General features: G+C 37.9%; 1 protein-coding gene across 1 annotated transcript in view; it reads right to left on the reverse strand.

Moving 5' to 3' along the window:
- tdrd12 (tudor domain containing 12) overlaps window positions 1-18,031 on the reverse strand; it is a 725,767-nt gene that overhangs the window by 301,382 nt on the left and 406,354 nt on the right. The window contains exon 16 of the mRNA XM_051932225.1: window positions 7,509-7,637. Coding sequence (XP_051788185.1) covers window positions 7,509-7,637 — 129 coding nt within the window. The remainder of the gene's footprint in view (window positions 1-7,508; window positions 7,638-18,031) is intronic.

Here is an 18,031-nt window from a genome sequence, read left to right on the forward strand (position 1 = left end):
GCGAGTGCAGGCTCGCGTGTAGCTGAACAGTGAGCTGAACAGGCGAGCCAAACAGCTGAAGCAGGACGTTGTAGAGAAGGTCAGCTGCATTAAGAGTGTCTCGCCTGTTGCAGAGCCCGCAGGTGAGACACTAACAGAGAAGCAGCACCGGGGATTGTCATCTGTTTTTTAAAGACTGCATCCTTTTGACGTTTTAACCTCATGTTAAAGGATTGTTATTCTTGTGTATTTTAAACCTCCACTTCACAACTGTTTTAAGGATTATTTATTTAAAGATTTATTGAATGCTCTACTGCACTTTGGACACCTGTTTCGATTCTTTTAATAATCAGTTATATTATTTACCAGTGTTATTTATTAAAGGTAGACTACAGTATATATAATTTATCAGTGTTATTTGTTAGTAAAATTGATTTTTATGTTAATATATTTGGGGTGCGGAACGGATTAACTGGATTTCCATTTTTTTCAATGGGGAAGTTTGTTCTAGATACGAGAAATTCGCTATACAAGCTCAGTGCTGGAACGAATTAAACTCGTATCTAGAGGTTCCACTGTATATACTATTTTATGGTTCTGCTTACTTTATCTTTTGGCCATTATCCCAGTAAGCGGATTGTTTATATTTTTCTGAGTTATGCGGTAGTGCTTGTTTCATTACCATTGTATAACAAGGCAGCTTTCAGGCCTAACAGTAACAAATCAATAAACAGACAATTGTTGTGGGTGATGCTTACAGCCCAATGCCGTAAATAGCCCATTCATGTCACAGCAGAAACTGAGTTAGCCAAACTGCACAAAGAAATTTGTCAAATCCTCTTGGCAGCTCTGAAAGACAGAAATTTTAAAGCCTGACAGCAGCAAACCCCACTATTGTAGTTTTGAAACATGCAGTTCTGATTTTGACAAACATAACCAGGTAATTTAATTCTTTTATCAGATGACCAGTACAATGTGGCATTTTTATCTGTCTCATCTAAGCTTCAGTGGCAAACTGTAGTTATGCGGCATTGGTCTTACTGCTGAAGGCATAATGAGGTATTAAATAGATTTTTTTTTAGTGAATAAGCCAGAGACATTGATCAGACAAAAGTAACAGCCTGTCACACGAGTGTTCTATTCTTGCCATAAACTGTGAAAGGCATTGACTTCTGATTACCTCTGAACCAAGCAGTCAGATCAATAACGTATGTTGCACAAAAGATATGAGGAACCCACATTTTGTCTCGATCACCAAGTTTAGAACCAAAGTAGAGCTTATGCATTTTCCTAACAAGGGCAATCATACTGCATCTTTAAGACTACAGTGTATATTCACGTAACCCATATTTAACCTGCATTAGGTTAGGGCATGCAAAAAACATTTTAGGAACTTGCTATATCTGTAAGATTCAATCTATCAATGAAAAAAAATTTTTTTAGAAAGGGAATCGTTTACTGTGGATAGAAGTTTTACATTTGAGTACAGAACTTAGCCATTTGTTAAATAAAAAAGAAGGAAAAGGAGGCAATTATGAGTTGTAATGTTAAGCGTTTTAACAAAAACAAAACAAAAAAAAAAAAACTCTCCATGGATATTGAGGGGAGCTGTCTGTGGTGATGGCTGCAACGCATTGTATCAGTGCATGCTCCCAACCTCTGGGCCTCTCTGTCTGAATGAGTTAGTTGTCTTAAAGACATTTTACAAAGTAATTCCAGTGAGTTTATTTTCATGAATAACTTAACACAGGCTTGTTGTAACACAAGTTATTTCAAGCATGCAATTTTGATAAAAGTTCTTTTAGAGCAATGGGGAAAAAAGAAAAATTGGTATTGCACAAGTAAATGTTTATTATTAGCGATTTGTAAATGTGCTGAATATCATAATAATAGCTGGTGAAATAAAAGGCATTTGAAAAAAAAATATCTATTTTATTATTCTTATGTATGATAATTTACAAAACACTATTTTGAGTAAATATTTTGTGTATTTTTACTTGTGAGTACAAGTACTACAATTACAGTATGTTAAGGATTTGGTTAGAACATAAATTAATTTCAGACTCTAAATTATAATGAAATTCCCTTTGGTTGGAATATCGATTTGTATAGTCGACTGATGTATGCTATATAAAGTGACCAGCTATGCATGTTATTGGAGTAATTAGTAGCTTGTTGAAAGCAGAAATTAATGAAAGTTTCTGCGCTGCAGATATTTTCTTTTTTATGAAGTGGGTATTTTCCAGCACACTAGTAATTGAAACAAAGATTGTGAGCCACTGAATTGCTAAAGAGAGTCAAGAAAAAAAATGTAGAGTGAATCTACAGTTTTTACACACAATGAACACAACAAGACACAAAACTTTGCACAAGTTGCAAAAAGGACAATTTTCTTTTGAGATCTTAATTTATTAACTAATCTGCCCGTAGTATCTTGAGACACTAAATACTCAGCATCTTTAAAGCTTTTGTAGAGGTTAACTCTACAAATGTTATTTAAATTATTGTTCATTATATTTCTAAAAGAAAAATTTAAATTTCAATTGTTAACTATATATAGTATGGTGCAGTATATTGTTATTTTCTTTCATATGAATACTTAAGTTTGTTTTTTTTTTGTTTTTTTAACACCTTACCCCATTTTAATTTAGCTGAAGGCACCATTTTTGGAAGATTTTTTGTTTTGTTCAAATTTAACAGTGTGAGCCATTTAATTGACATTTCATTTGTACTTTTAATGAACATCCTTCTTTTTGTCTTATTTATTTACTGCAGTACAGTATTCATTTGCATTTCCTGGTATTTCCTTTAACACTAGAATTACCAGAGTCTATGAAAAAACTCGTAGATCCGGCCCACCTTAAAACCGTTCTCACCTCTCTTTTGTCTTCTAAATATGCCGATTAAGACAAGCAGCAAAAAGCCGGCTATTCCATCCCCCACCATCGCAAAACGTTCATTAAGATTGGGGGGAAAAAACACGCAGTCGTATGTATCGTGATACATTGTAGAGCTATAGCGCATCTTTATGTGAAAACAGCAGTGTCAGATGGGGTAGGGAAGGATCCCGAACACGACTGTGAGAATGAAAAGTGAATTAAAAAAAACAGAAACAAAGATAACCTTTACAAATATGATAAATTACACCGGCTGTTACAGACTGAAATCAAATGCATCTTTTTATTCTAAAATAGTAAAAATAAGAGCAGTTCACTTCTCAAAAGGGAGTAGAGCAGGATCGAACTCGTGACCTTCACAGTAAATAGGCCACCATAGTAAATGAATGTCAATGTCGCACAATAAGGCGGCTTTTTTTTTCCTGCAGTTATATTTTTGAAAAAAAGCACAATTGTTCTGTTATATTTGTACCATTCATGAAAGTGTTTCTTTGATATTTGGACTTCAGGCTTCATACATTATATAGTTTATGCCTACATTTTGTCATTTACTACTAGAATATGAAAAAGTTTCTGTTTTAAAAATGTGTTTACACAGATTACGGTAGAAAACGGAACACACACAAAATGCATGTGTTCTAAATAACGATCTATTATTTCCACTCTAAAACTCCACTTCACTCCCAGATAATCAATCAAGGCATGAGCTGGGAGAAGTTCGTGCACGTTCTAAGTTAGTGGGGGGATGGAATAGTCAGCTGTTTGCAGCTTGTCTTTATCTGCACATTTAGAGGACAAAGGATGCTGGCGGAGAGGTGTGAACGGATTTAAGAAGCGATTTAAGGTGGGATGGATTTATGAGTTTTTTCGTAGGCTCTGGTAATTCTAGTGTTAATAAGTATTGTTTGTTTTTTGCAGTAAATGCACTTTTTTACTTGTACCTGTTGTGTCTGCCTCCCCTATTATTCCACTGATTCTTGGTCCTGATACTCCAATGTTCCCGAGTTCTTGTGTGAGAGAATAATAGTTATTTAGGGGTAACATGGTTTTTGTGCATAAAGTGTTTTTGGTGTGAAGTGTATATTAAAAGAAATACATAGAATTTGTCTCAGAAGAATAGGATGAAGAGACTACTGATATGGTAAAGTAAACAAACAGAATATTCTAGGGAATGGTTCAAGAAATTGGCTGATGTCATGTTCTTTCATATACCTAGTTAAGATTTGCCAGTTGTCACATGCACAGTTTTCCATAAAAGAATAAGAGGCGAAATTAAGAGATACTGAAAAGCAAGGATATAGTGGAATGAGACTTTTATTTTGGGGTATGTAAGCTGGTTATGCTCTCTTCTAAAACACCTCATGTCTTTTAAACCAATCAGAGTAAATGTCAGATAAATATATAAGCATCAATTCGGCATGCAAATTCAGTTATCTGTAAGAATGACTCCATATCTGTTCTGCAGCCATTTGCTGACAACCTCTACTCTGGGCACTGTCCCTTAGTAGACTGCTTCAACAGGATGCTCCCTCTTCATAAAGAGAAAATTAAAGATGCAGATGCAGAGCTTCCTCCTGTCTGGTTTCTGGTTTAATATATTTCCAATTTATTTCTTCTACACTTGCTAAAGCCTAAGATGAGGACTACATACTGTATATTATATTATGTACATCTGGTGTCCATTTTTATATTCTCCTTTTGAATGACAGATGTGTTACACTTATCACAACCATAACAATGTTTCATGGTTTTTGTGACATTGGTGAGACCTTTTTGATGTAAAAAATTTTGTTCTTGACAATACATGCTATTCTACGTCTGTATGTACAAACTTGATAATCCACATAATGCAAAGCATCTGAGATTGTGAACTGCTTTTATAGCTTGTTTTGCTGGCATCCATTCTAAGTAAACATGTCCAGGACTAAACAAGTCAGCTTACTTTGTGGGCAATATTTTAAAAGATTTAAAATATGAGAGTAAAAAAATAACAAAAAATAGGCAACTCCAATGAAATAATATGGGAAAATTTAAAGGTGACTTATGATCAGCAGCTCAGATTCTGTGTAAATCTAGTGTAATACAGTCATATGAAAACGTTTGGGAACCCCTCTCGGCCTGCATAATAATTTACTCTACTTCAACAAAAAAGATAACAGTGGTATGTATTTCATTTCCCAGGAACGTCTGAGTACTGGGGTTTTTAGTGAAGCAGTATTTAGTTGTATGAAATTAAATCAAATGTGAAAAACTGGCCGTGCAAAAACTTGGGTAGCCTTGTCATTTTACTGATTTGAATGCATGTAACTGCTCAATGCTGATTACTTGCAACACCAAATTGGTTGGATTAGCTCGTTAAGCCTTGAACTTCATAGACATGTGTGTCCAATCATGAGAAAATGTATTTAAGGTGGTCAGTTGCAAGTTGTGCTTCCCTTTGACTCTCCTCTTTAGAGTGACAGCATGGGATCCTCCAAGCAACTCTCAAAAGATCTGAAAACAAAGATTGTTCAGTATCATGGTTTAGGGGAAGGCTACAAAAAGCTACCTCAGAGGTATAAACTGTCAGTTTCAACAGTAAGGAATGTAATCAGGAAATGGAAGGCCACAGGCACAGTTGCTGTTAAACCCAGGTCTGGCAGGCCAAGAAAAATACAGGAGTGGCATATGCTCAGGATTGTGAGAATGGTTACAGACAAACCACAGATCACCTCCAAACACCTGCAAGAACATCTTGCTGCAGATGGTGTTTCTGTACATCATTCTAAAAATTCAGCGCAATTTGCACAAAAAACATCTGTATGGCAGGGTAATGAGAAAGAAGCCCTTTCTGCACTCACGCCACAAACAGAGTCGCTTGTTGTATGCAAATGCTCATTTAGACAAGCCAGATTCATTTTGGAACAAAGTGCTTTGAACTGATGAGACAAAAATTGAGTTATTTGGTCATAACAAAAAGCGCTTTGCATGGCGGAAGAAGAACACCGCATTCCAAGAAAAACACCTGCTACCTACTGTCAAATTTGGTGGAGGTTCCATCATGCTGTGGGGCTGTGTGGCTAGTTCAGGGACTGGGGCCCTTGTTAAATTCAAGGGTCAGATGAATTCAACCCAATATCAACAAATTCTTCAGGATAATGTTCAAGCATCAGTCACAATGTTGAACTTACGCAGGGGTTGGATAGTCCAATAAGACAATGACCCAAAACACAGTTTGAAACCTACAAAGGCAATCATGCACAGGGAGAAGTACAATGTTCTGGAATGGCCGTCACAGTCCCCTGACTTGAATATCATCGAAAATCTATGGGATGATTTGAAGTAGGCTGTCCATGCTCGGCAGCCATCAAATTTAACTGAACTAGAGAGATTTTGTATGGAAGAATGGTCAAAAATACCTTCACCCAGAATCCAGACACTCATCAAAGGCTTTAGGAGGCGTCTAGAGGCTGTTATATTTGCAAAAGGAGGCTCAACTAAGTATTGATGTAATATCTCTGTTGGGGTGCCCAAATTTATGCATCTGTCTAATTTTGTTCTGATGCATATTGCATATTTTCTGTTAATCTAATAAACTTAATGTCACTGCTGAAATACTACTGTTTCCATAAGGCATGTCATTATATTAAAAGGAAATTGCTACTTTGAAAGCTCAGCCAATGATAAATAAAAATCCATTTCATATGACTGTATATATACTGGAAAAATAAACTACACCACCTTATAGTTTTGTGGTTTCATGTATATGGACAAAACTATAAATCATCCAGTTGATTTTTTATGGCTTAGTGGCTTTAGAATTACCTTTATATGCAATAACTTGACGTAATTACTTTCACTATACCACATAGCTTCAGTCCATTACTTTTTGAAGTAATTTAATGATGTACAGATTTTTAAGGGTCCTCATATAGCAACACAATGTGACTGAGGTATGAAAATTAACACTTCAAAATCTTGATTTTTTCTTTTGCAGCCATTTAGCCATACATAGGATATTCAGCAATGCTTGGCACTTTGTATGAGATTCTTGTGTTAACCATTTTTGTCCACAGAACATTGTTCCAGAGGTTTTAAGGTTCATTTAGTTAAAACTGTGAAAATGTAAGCTGTGCTGAAATATTCACGTAAAAAAGAAGCCTCTTTTACCTAGCTACCTTTCCATGAATGCCGTACTTGGTCAGTCTTTAATCTAATGGTATCATTATAAACTGTATAATTTACCATGTTGTCAAGGCTCTATACATCACTGGATGTAGATTTTTGATTCTTTACTATTTCATAATGCATCATACAATCTGAACTCTAGATGAACCTGCTGAGCAGCTCACCATCTTGATTGTTCCCCATTTGTAATTAATCCTAACTGTATAATGATGGAATTCAAATTGTCTGAAAAGTGGCCTTTTGACCCCACTAGGTACAGTTATTTCAACTAAATGGAATATTTTATTGTGCAACAGCAATGTAGTGAAAGCACTGAACCCACCGGTTTCCCCAAAATGCATAGTAGCAACACAGACAAGTATAGTTCATTTGTAAAAATCTTAAGGATCTGAAGTATTAATTTGAGGACTAAAGCAAACTAAGGAAATTTTCAGGAAAGAATCATGAGAAATCAATAAAAAGTACCTTAAACACATGATCTGCTTCTTCTGATGAATTTGTGAATATCAAAGTCTTTTGTGGAAGTTCAGGGTTAAAATCTAATGAATCAATCAAGTGAGGAATTTTATCACAGTCCAGAGACAGAAGCACAACCTAGACGTTATAAAGAAAACAGAAATAAACAACATACCTCTAAATGGGGTTGCACAAGATAATAAAAATATCAGAACTATATGAAAATATTCAAGGTCAAATTGACTACCTGCACATTCAAAGGTATTTAATGAAATGAAATTGCTACATTTATGTAATTCATACATAATCATACATTAGCTAATTCCAGAAAATAGTTTAGGCCATAATTGATCGTATACTAATTCTACAATTTGGAAAAGCTTGGAAAAAAATACTGTATCAATAAACTCAGTTTAAATATATAGTTGGTCTATACATGATCATTTTAAAAGTGCTGCGCTGTCTAGTTGTCAATCACAGATCTAATCTCCATTTCATCATATCTTTTAGAAATGTACCATTTTATCACCTTTATTGTCTGCTGTGTAAAACTCTGCATATTCTCTTTATTCAAGGAGTACTACTTTCTTACCCCATATATTCCTTCTGAACAAATCTGGTCTTTCAGTCACATCTGTCCAGGATAGATTAAATGCCCTCGGCAGAATTGCCTCTTAAAGAAGATCCTCCAATTCTCTCTCATTAAACTTCTATAAAATCTATTTATGTAACTTAGTTATGCTAAATGTGGAAGCAAACCCAGCTACAGGGGATGCATAAACCAGTGTGTGTCTTCGTGACAGTCCCAAGCAATGTTCCCTCTAAGCTGAGTGCGTGAGCGATCGCTCACACGAATTCAGAGCGTCGCTCATACTTCCCGCACGATCGCTCATTCCGACGGCGTCGCTCGTACTTATCGCACGATCGCTCACTCCGACCGTCGGAGTTGGTGCTCATAAATTTTTGGCTTAAACAAAATGTCGCTCATAAACAAAGTTTTTTGCTGACTATATGCTACTCCTTAGAGGGAACATTGGTCCCAAGCCCGTAAAAATGGGGAGGGTTACGTCAGGAAGGGCATCCGGTGTAAAATTTTGCCAGATCAACATGCGGACAAGACAGATTTCCATACTGGATCGGTTCAGCCCCAGGTTAAAAATGACCGCCACCAGTACTGTTAGTCAACAGGGTGATGGCGGAAATTGGCCTACTGCTGGCCGAAGAAGAAGAAGAGGAGGGAGGGGGACGTGTCTGGAGGAAAGAGGAGAGGAGGAAGATAAAGAGAGTGGAACTGAGAGTAGGAACTTTGAATGTTTGAAGTATGACTGGTAAGGGGAGAGAGTTAGCAGATATGATGGAGAGAAGGAAGGTTGATATATTGTGTGTGCAAGAAATTAAATGGAAGGGAAGTAAGGCTAGGTGGATCATAGGTGGAGTCAAATTGTTCTATCATGGTGTGGATGGAAGGAGAAATGGGGTAGGAGTTATTCTGAAGGGACAGAATGTCAAGAGTGTTTTGGAAGTGAAAAGAGTGTCAGACAGAGTAATGATTATGAAGCTGGAAATTGGAGGTGTGATGATGAATGTTGTTAGTGCATATGCCCCACAAGTTGAGTGTGTGATGGATGATAAAGATGATTTCTGGAGCAAGTTGGAGGAAGTGATGAGCAGTGTACCCAAGGGACAGAAAGTGGTGATTGGAGCGGATTTCGATGGACATGTTGGTGAAGGGAACACAGGAGACGAGGAGGTGATGGGTAGGTATGGTGTCAAGGAGAAGAATGAAGAAGGTCAGATGATAATGGATTTTGCGAAAAGGATGGGCATGGAGTGGAGGAAGATGCACACAGGTAGATTATAGCCTATGCAGAACAGCCAATTTGAAGGAGATTCAAGACTGCAAAGTGGGGGCATGGGAAAGTGTATTTAGACAGCATAGGATGCTGGTCTGTAGGATGATGTTGGAGATCAAGAAGAGGAGGAGAGTGAGGGCAGAGCCAAGGATCAAATGGTGGAAGTTGAAAAAGGAAGACTGCAACGTTGAGTTTAGGGAGGAGGTAAGACAGGCACTGCGCGGCAGTGAAGAGTTACCAGACAGCTGTGCAACTACAGCAGAAGTAGTAAGGGTGACAGCAAGAGGGGAGCTTGGCATGACATCTGGACAGAGGAAGGAGGAAAAGGAAACCTGGTGGTGGAATGGGGAAGTTCAGGAGAGTATACAAAGGGAGAGGATGGCAAAAAAGAAGTGGGAACTGTTGTTCCATGGGGCAGCCTTGTTGGGTTCTGTGGGTGCTGCAAGGATCCCTGATCCCTACTTTTTGGGGCTTCCATTTGACCTGGAAGTACTTCCAACAGGCTGCACCATAGCACCAGAAGTACTCCGAGGTCCAAGATAAAAGATGCCACTCAACCTCATCCAGGTGAGTCAGAGTTGAGCAGAAGAGGACAAAGCTTGCCTGAGGAGGGAAAGGAGAAGAAAGCAAGTACATATATTGTGAGTTTCAAGCCTTTTGTAAGGTAATTTGTGCAAATAAAACTTTTATTACTATATAAGGGACTTGTGTTGTGGTAATGTGTGTCTGAGGTTGGTTGTCTGCTGCAACTCTCCCTTACTACTCACAAGTAGTACAGTCAACATAATTTCCTGGCTGTCTGCTTGGCAGGGACCTATATTTAAAAAAATTCTTGTGGCCAAAACCACCTCAGACCAACCGTGCATGGACTATGATAAACATGACTGTTACCCTTGAAACCATGGGGAAGAGAATGTCTAAGAAAGAAGAAAATCACTCGGGAAGCCAACCTCTGGCTGTTTACATCTGCATGTCTGGGGATCTCCAAAGAGAGCCGGATCACTCTGCAAAAAAGAGACAGTCCCAACTGGAAGGATGGGAAATGTCTCCAAGGCCGGGCTCGCAAATGCTCTAGAGGGCATCTTTAGAGACAGGACAGTCAGGTAGGTATGTTTGCCGTGGGTTATAACTACTGGGGAAAGGATCACCGTGTAGATTGCGATTATCCTTTATGAGCAACAAGTCTGTGGCTTGCTATCTTCTTTATCCCTGTATCCTTAGGCAAGATGCCTGTGACATGCTGTGCTGCACAAGGAACAAGCTGGGGTTTGCACAGGAAACTCATATATCAAACAGATGTTTACCTTACGATACATTGTCAAACAATAGGTTGAAATTCAACAACCACTAGTGCGGAGTATCATTTATTTCAAGATGGACTTCGATAGTGTCCTGCGTGTGTCACTATGGAAGGTGGTGCGATCCTACCAAATCCCCAAGCAGTATGTTAGCATCTTCAGGGATTTTATTTGAACTCCAGTTGCTGTGTTACGACAGAGGATGATTTTAACAACTTATTTGCCATTGAAACTGTCATACGGCAAGGCTTCATTCTTTCACCATCTCTGTTCCTCCTTGTCATGAATATCATTATGAGGAGGGCAATGACAGACACACAGAGTAGTATCCAATGGCCAAAAGACTCAAGAATCACAGATCTTGATTTTGTAACAACATAGTACTATTGGCCCTAAGGCTATGACTACAGACCTTGAATTTGAAGTAGGGAGAGTTTGCTAAATCATCAGCTCGGACAGGTCAGGCAGGTTAAACGTAAATCCAGGGTGCAAATATCCATTGGGCAGCATTTAATCGATGAGGTTGACAAACTGACACTTTGGCAGGGTCGTATCAAATGACAGAGATGTGGAAAGGGACATGAAATGTCGATTCAGTAAAGCGACTTGAGTGTTCCTGCATTTATACCACAGCTGGTTATCCTCATCTGTTACTACAGCATTAAAAATTAGACTTTACGCTGTGATAGTCATCACAACTGCAATCTATGCCAGAAAAGCCTATAAGAACACGAAACAGATTGCTCACAAACTCAATCTCTTTCACCAGCATTGTCTCTGATGAATACTTGCCATCTCATACAGAGAGAATGTTACAAAAGATGAAGTGCTAAAGTGGACTGCCCTAATGTCACAAGAAGACATTGCTACAGAATGAAGGATGCAGTTTGCTGGACACATACTATATCTTCCCACTCAACATATTCCAAAGGTCGTCATGTGCTGGATACCACCAAAGTGGACACGAAAACCATGCAGGCCACGTACCACTTGGAGGTCATCTTTTTTGGGGGACTTGAAAACTGTTGACCTATCATTGGATAAAGCTGAACTCGCTGCAGCTGATCAAGTCTATTGTAGAGCACTTGCTGTCCGATGCGCCAGGGAGCGTGGAAAGATGTAACTAACTAAGGGAGTTTAGTATTAAGACTGTGAAAGAATGATTGCTTTCAAATCATATATGAATAATATATTAAAAAAAATAGTCATCATTTCAAGCAGTATTGGATATTAGCAACATTAGTTATGCTCCAACTAGTATTCTTAATCATAATCATACACATATACACACATACACACACAGAAGACAGACAATTCATGCATATGGTATTTGCATGCGTTCCGAACAAGAGCACTCATAGACATATAATAGCTGGAGATTTTACTTGTGTATTACAACCAGACTTAGTCTTCAGCCAGACTTTAGTCTTGACCTATCCAGATTTACATATCTAAACTGAACAGAATACTCTCTTTCACAAGTACATCATAGTTTTTTGAGAACTTTTTTTTTTTTTTTTTTTTTAACTCTTTAGCAAGATCTTTAAAATCTTGCGGATTACTTCCTGCCCCTATATTTGAACTTAAATCATTATGCTCCATAAATTCAACTTACAACTGGTGACTGAATTCATAAATATTCATAAATGCTAGCAGATGAGAATTAATTAAAATTCATCTCCATACAAATTGATATTTTCATAAAGATAAGCACTTCTCCAGAGATTTATGCAGGAATACTGTGGGAAAAACATTAAGACAGCACTAAAAGGACAGAATATCTTGCTTATAGATGCAGCCACTTAAAGTGAGTGAGGAATACTACATTACACTGTTTTGTGCTGCCTCCAGTGTGATCGTTCATTCTATTTCAGAAATTTTGTGACTACACTACCTCATAAAATCACTAGGAGAAGCAATAAAAGCTTATAGTGGCATGTGAAGCATTTGAGCTTCTACTAGGAAAAACAATGTGTTTCAATATCAAACAAGTATCCGTGACACTTTTCCAACCTGTACAATTAATCTGTACGCTGTTTAGACTTTTATTAATTTTAAACTGGTATTATATATAGTAATTTGTGAATATTATATGTATTTTTCAGACTTGTGCATCCACTCAGCAAAACTCTCCTTGGTATTACAAAATAAAAACACAAATAATATTATTACTGTTATTATTTATTATTTTCAAGACACTCAAGAATAGAAGCTTTTTCCTACATAAAAAAAACCTACTGTTAACTCACAAAAATATTGCCTGCTTTCCATTGTGAATGTGCATAATGAGACAGATTTTGCACATGCACTGCGTGATTGACCAGAACAGATGTTATACATTTATTTCTGCATCTGCTGAGGAGTAAACTTAATCTCCCCAGTTTAGAGACACAGGGAGACAGCAATTATCCTAGCAACATTGGGCGCAGAAAAGAATATGCTACAATCAGACAAGAAACAGAAATCTACAAACACCACTAAAAATAGTATCAGTTTAATTTTAATACAGTTAACTATAGATACCATTTTGAAATGGAGTAATCATGTGACACAGCAGCTAGTGTTCATGCCTCAAACCGTCAGGGACTCGGGTTAAATTCTTAGCCTTGTAACAGTTTGTGTGTGTTAACTGAGATATGGGAATGTGTTTGGTGAAAGGACATTAACCTACACTGATTCTTACACCAGGCTCTATGCCACAAACACAGGTCCTGCTAATTTTTGCAGTTCATGCTGATTACTGAGTATATTACTGCATCATTATACAGTAGGTGTGGGTGGAGTGTTTACCCTGATTTCTGGCATGCACAGAAAGATGATGGAATATGTACCTCCCCTTGTGAACCTGGTAGGGTAAGTGCTTTTGAAAAAAGAAAAAAAAAAAAAATTAAATGTACTACAACAATATGCAGAAGAAAACTTGTAACATGATGGATATCATTTGTTAAAGAATGTGCAAATTTTGTAATGGCTATACAAAGATATAAAACTATAAAGTCTTTGTCATGAAATTACATATAAAAGCAAGAGGTTAAATAAAGATTCTAAATGCTTAACAGGCTGTATATCAAATAGAAAAGAGTATGAATGTAATTTACATCATAGCAAATAATGGACAAAGAATTTAGGTAATTGAGAACTATTGCTAATACAGTAATAATATGCGTTTTAAATATAGGCGTATAATGATTTTTCCATTTTTAATGCATCATAAACCAGAAAGTTTGATTTTTTTGTTGATAAAGAAAAACTATAAAAAAAAGTAATACCTATTAAAATTTGAAAGGTCTAATGTGGTTTAATATGAAGATACAGACAAAGTTCCTCTAAAGCACAAAATAATTTTATTATACAATTTTTAGCAATTTGTAAATTAGCAAATATGCAACTGTAGACCAACTAACTACTAACTAACTAACTACTTTTTAATCTTAACAATTTCCGGCCTATTTCCCACTTACCTTTCCTGTCAAAAGTTCTTGGGCGTGTTGTAGCTTCCCAACTCACCAATTACCTAACCTCTAATAATTTGATGGAACCCTTTCAGTCTGGTTTCAGGGCGCGGCACAGCTGTGAAACTGCTCTGCTACGGGTAACCAATGATTTGCTTATGGCAGCAGACTCTGGACAAACTAGCATATTAATTCTGTTAGACCTCAGTGCAGCATTTGACACTGTCAGACATGACATCCTACTGTCCAGAATGGAGAACATGCTGGGTATCTCTGGCACTGCCCTCCAGTGGTTCAAGTCCTATCTGACTGATAGGCAAGAGTTTGTTAGTCTTGGCAACAGCAGATCCAACTCTGTGCCAGTCACACAAGGAGTCCCTCAGGGCTCTGTCCTCGGTCCTCTGCTTTTCTGTGTTTATATGCTTCCCCTTGGCCATATTATCCGTAGTTATGGATTGGGTTATCATTTTTATGCAGATGATACTCAGCTCTACTTCAATGTTAAAAGTGGAACTTCATCAGAGCTTTCTCAGCTCACAACCTGCCTTAGTGAAATTAAAACCTGGATGGAGCAGAACTCTTTAAAATTAAATTGCAATAAAACTGAACTCTTGCAAATTGGGACTAAAATGCAACTTAATAAAATGAGCTCCTTCCTAGTCCATCTTGGCAGTGATCTCATCAGACCTGCCTCTACTGTAAAAAATCTTGGTGTCATTTTTGATTCCTCCCTCACTTATTCCGCCCATATAAATCACATTAAGAAACTTTCTTACTTTCACCTCCGTAACATATCCCGTGTTCGCTCCTTCCTCTCCTTCTCTAATGCTGAGAAACTTGTCCATGCTTTTATTACATCCCGCATCGATTATTGTAATTCCCTACTGGCAGGTGCCCCTTCTAATCTTATATCACAGCTCCAGCTTATTCAAAACTCAGCTGCAAGAGTCCTTACTTTAACCAGCAGCAGCGAGCACATCACACCCATCCTGCTCCGTCTTCACTGGCTCCCTGTGTCCTACAGAATCGAATATAAAATCCTACTAATAACCTACAAAGCTTTAAATAACCTCGCACCAAACTACATCAGTGACCTTCTCCATCACTATGTGCCTGCCCGCCCACTAAGGTCCTCTGATTCTGGTAATCTTGTCGTGCCCCTCACTAATCTACACTCCATGGGTGACAGGGCCTTCAGCTGTATAGCGCCCAGACTCTGGAATGACCTACCAAAATTAATCAGGTCAGCTGACTCCATGAATTCTTTTAAAAAACAACTCAAAACTCATCTGTTCAGGAATGAGCTCTACTTGACTTTATTACCTTTCTCTCAGTTTACTTCTCTGTCAAGATGCTAATGTAACCTGTGTGTGTGTGCTAGACCATCAATTTTGTTGTCTGTTTTTTTTTCAGAATTTACTGTCTTAATCTTCTTTATTTATCTGGTTTGTACAATGCTATATACTGTATATTCTGCTGTTCTTTATTATATTCTGTAAGTGCCTTGAGCATGGGAAAGGTGCTATATAAATAAAATGTATTATTATTATTATTATTATTATTATTATTACTTTATATGGTAAAGACATCTAATACAGCAGAAACCCAATTATCCATGGCCCAGTTAATTGTGGTTCTGTATTATCTGAGACAAACCTGTAAGTGTAGCACAAAATGTTTCTTGTAATTCATAAAAACTTTGCCGTGAGTAACGAGCACACAAATATTATACATTTAACCTTGACTGTATTGAGTAAGCAAATGAGGAGCTGGTGAATGTGAAAATGTGGGCATGACTCACTCGACTAAACCCAACTGCATCCTTTGTGTATTGTTAGAGTGCTGCCAGCACACACGCTCTGCTGTTTCATTCACTTAGGATTTTTGTGTTTATATGCATCATCTTGGATACTCGGGGTTCTACTACACTAAATAACCATCCATCCATCCATCCATTTTCCAACCTGCTGAATCCGAACACAGGGTCACGGGGGTCTGCTGGAGCCAATCCCAGCCAACACAGGGCACAAGGCAGGGAACCAATCCTGGGCAGGGTGCCAACCCACCGCAGGAAACACACAAACACACCCACACACCAAGCACACACTAGGGCCAATTTAGAATCGCCAATCCACCTAACCTGCATGTCTTTGGACTGTGGGAGGAAACCCACGCAGACACGGGGAGAACATGCAAACTCCACGCAGGGCGGACCCGGGAAGCGAACCCGGGTCCCCAACGCTAAATAACAATTCATGAATATGTCATGCATCTAGCATTAACAGTTCAAAAGGTATGATTTATAGAACATTGTAATTTTTTTTTGTATCACTTATTTTTTTAGTAAAATTAGGGCCACACACCATTTTTATAGCCACTATTTCTCACTCCATTGGGTCCTTAAGCAGGGCCCTTAACACTAGAATTACCAGAGTCTACGAAAAAACTCATAGATCCAGCCCACCTTAAAACCGTTCTTACCTCTCTTTTGTCTTCTAAATGTGCTGATTAAGACGAGCCAGCAAGCAGCCGGCTATTCCATTCCCCACCGTCGCAGAATGTTCACTAAGTTTTCCCAGCTCATGCCTTGTTTGATTATCTAAGAGTGACTGAACTGCTAGTTTTAAGTGGAAGTAATAGATTGTTATTTGGAACACACGCATTTCATGTGTGTTCCGTTTCTACAGTAATCTGTGTAAACGCATTTTTAAAACAGAAACATTTTTCATATTTTAGTAGTAAATGACAAAATGTAGGCATAAACTATATAATATACGAAGCCTGAAGGCCAAAGATCAAGTAAACACTTTCACAAAACATTGAAGAAAAAACAAAAGTTTCCGTAGAGTAATGGTAAGATTTGCTGACTTGTAATCAATAGTCCCCGGTGTAATCAAGAGTCCCCGGTTCGATACCGACTCACTCCTATATTTGCGGTTTTCAGTAATGAGCTGCTCTTATTGTTAATATTATACAGTACACATATACACATGGTTTGCGTCTGTAACACACGGTGTACATTTATAGGACTTGTAAAAGTTTACGTTTTTTTTTTTCCACTTTTATTCTCTCTAAATCACGATCACGATACATACTAAGTCGCAGATAGTTGACACAGACTGATCCGCCAATCAGTGCGCAGCAGGCCTGTTGCGCCTTAGAGACCCGCGTTCGATTCCCCGCTGGAAAGAAAGTGTTTTTTTTTTTCTTTTTAACCATATAAAGTGGTATGCACTGTCAAGTCAGTCAGATCGTTGTATTTTCATGTGGGATGCTCCTTTAAAATATTATTTTTAACAATTGAGACTGCAATTAACATGAACAAGTGTCTTTATAACTGTTATTATATAATATATATAAAACCAGCTAAGGGGATAAATAGCTATAGCGCGTCTTTATTTGATCCAAATAAATAACATGCGAGCTGATTTATTTACTTATCTTCCTACAGCATAAAGTCATAAGTCAACTGTTGAGCTTCCTCTGTTTGATCGACAAGGGCATGCTCACAAATTACACGTGTAATGCCACGAAAAATACCTGCTGACACTTTAGTACGCGAGCAATGGTACGAGAATGCAGTTAGACTTTTTTTGGGCACAAACACCATGCTAGTGTTTAGATCTGGACGGTGTAACGTTGGCGAGCTCTGTAAGCCGTGCTGTTTCTTTGAAGGACAGGTGATTGGCAGGATGATGCCGGACTTTTGCCTTTACGCCTGGTGCAGCTGTGTTGTTCTTTATGTGAGTCGACATTTTTTGCGGGGAGGGCTTCTGTTTTCTCCGATCTGAATTCACCTCTGTTATTGCGCGTCTTTATTTGAAAACAGCAGTATCAGATCAGGGCGAGCGTGAACGCTAACTTTGACAAGCACTATAAATTTACAGCGGTTGTTACAGACGTAAATCAAATGTATGTTTTTATTGTAT

The sequence above is a fragment of the Erpetoichthys calabaricus genome, chromosome 9, assembly GCF_900747795.2.
Source record: "Erpetoichthys calabaricus chromosome 9, fErpCal1.3, whole genome shotgun sequence".
In the NCBI taxonomy this organism is placed as follows: Eukaryota; Metazoa; Chordata; class Cladistia; order Polypteriformes; family Polypteridae; genus Erpetoichthys; species Erpetoichthys calabaricus.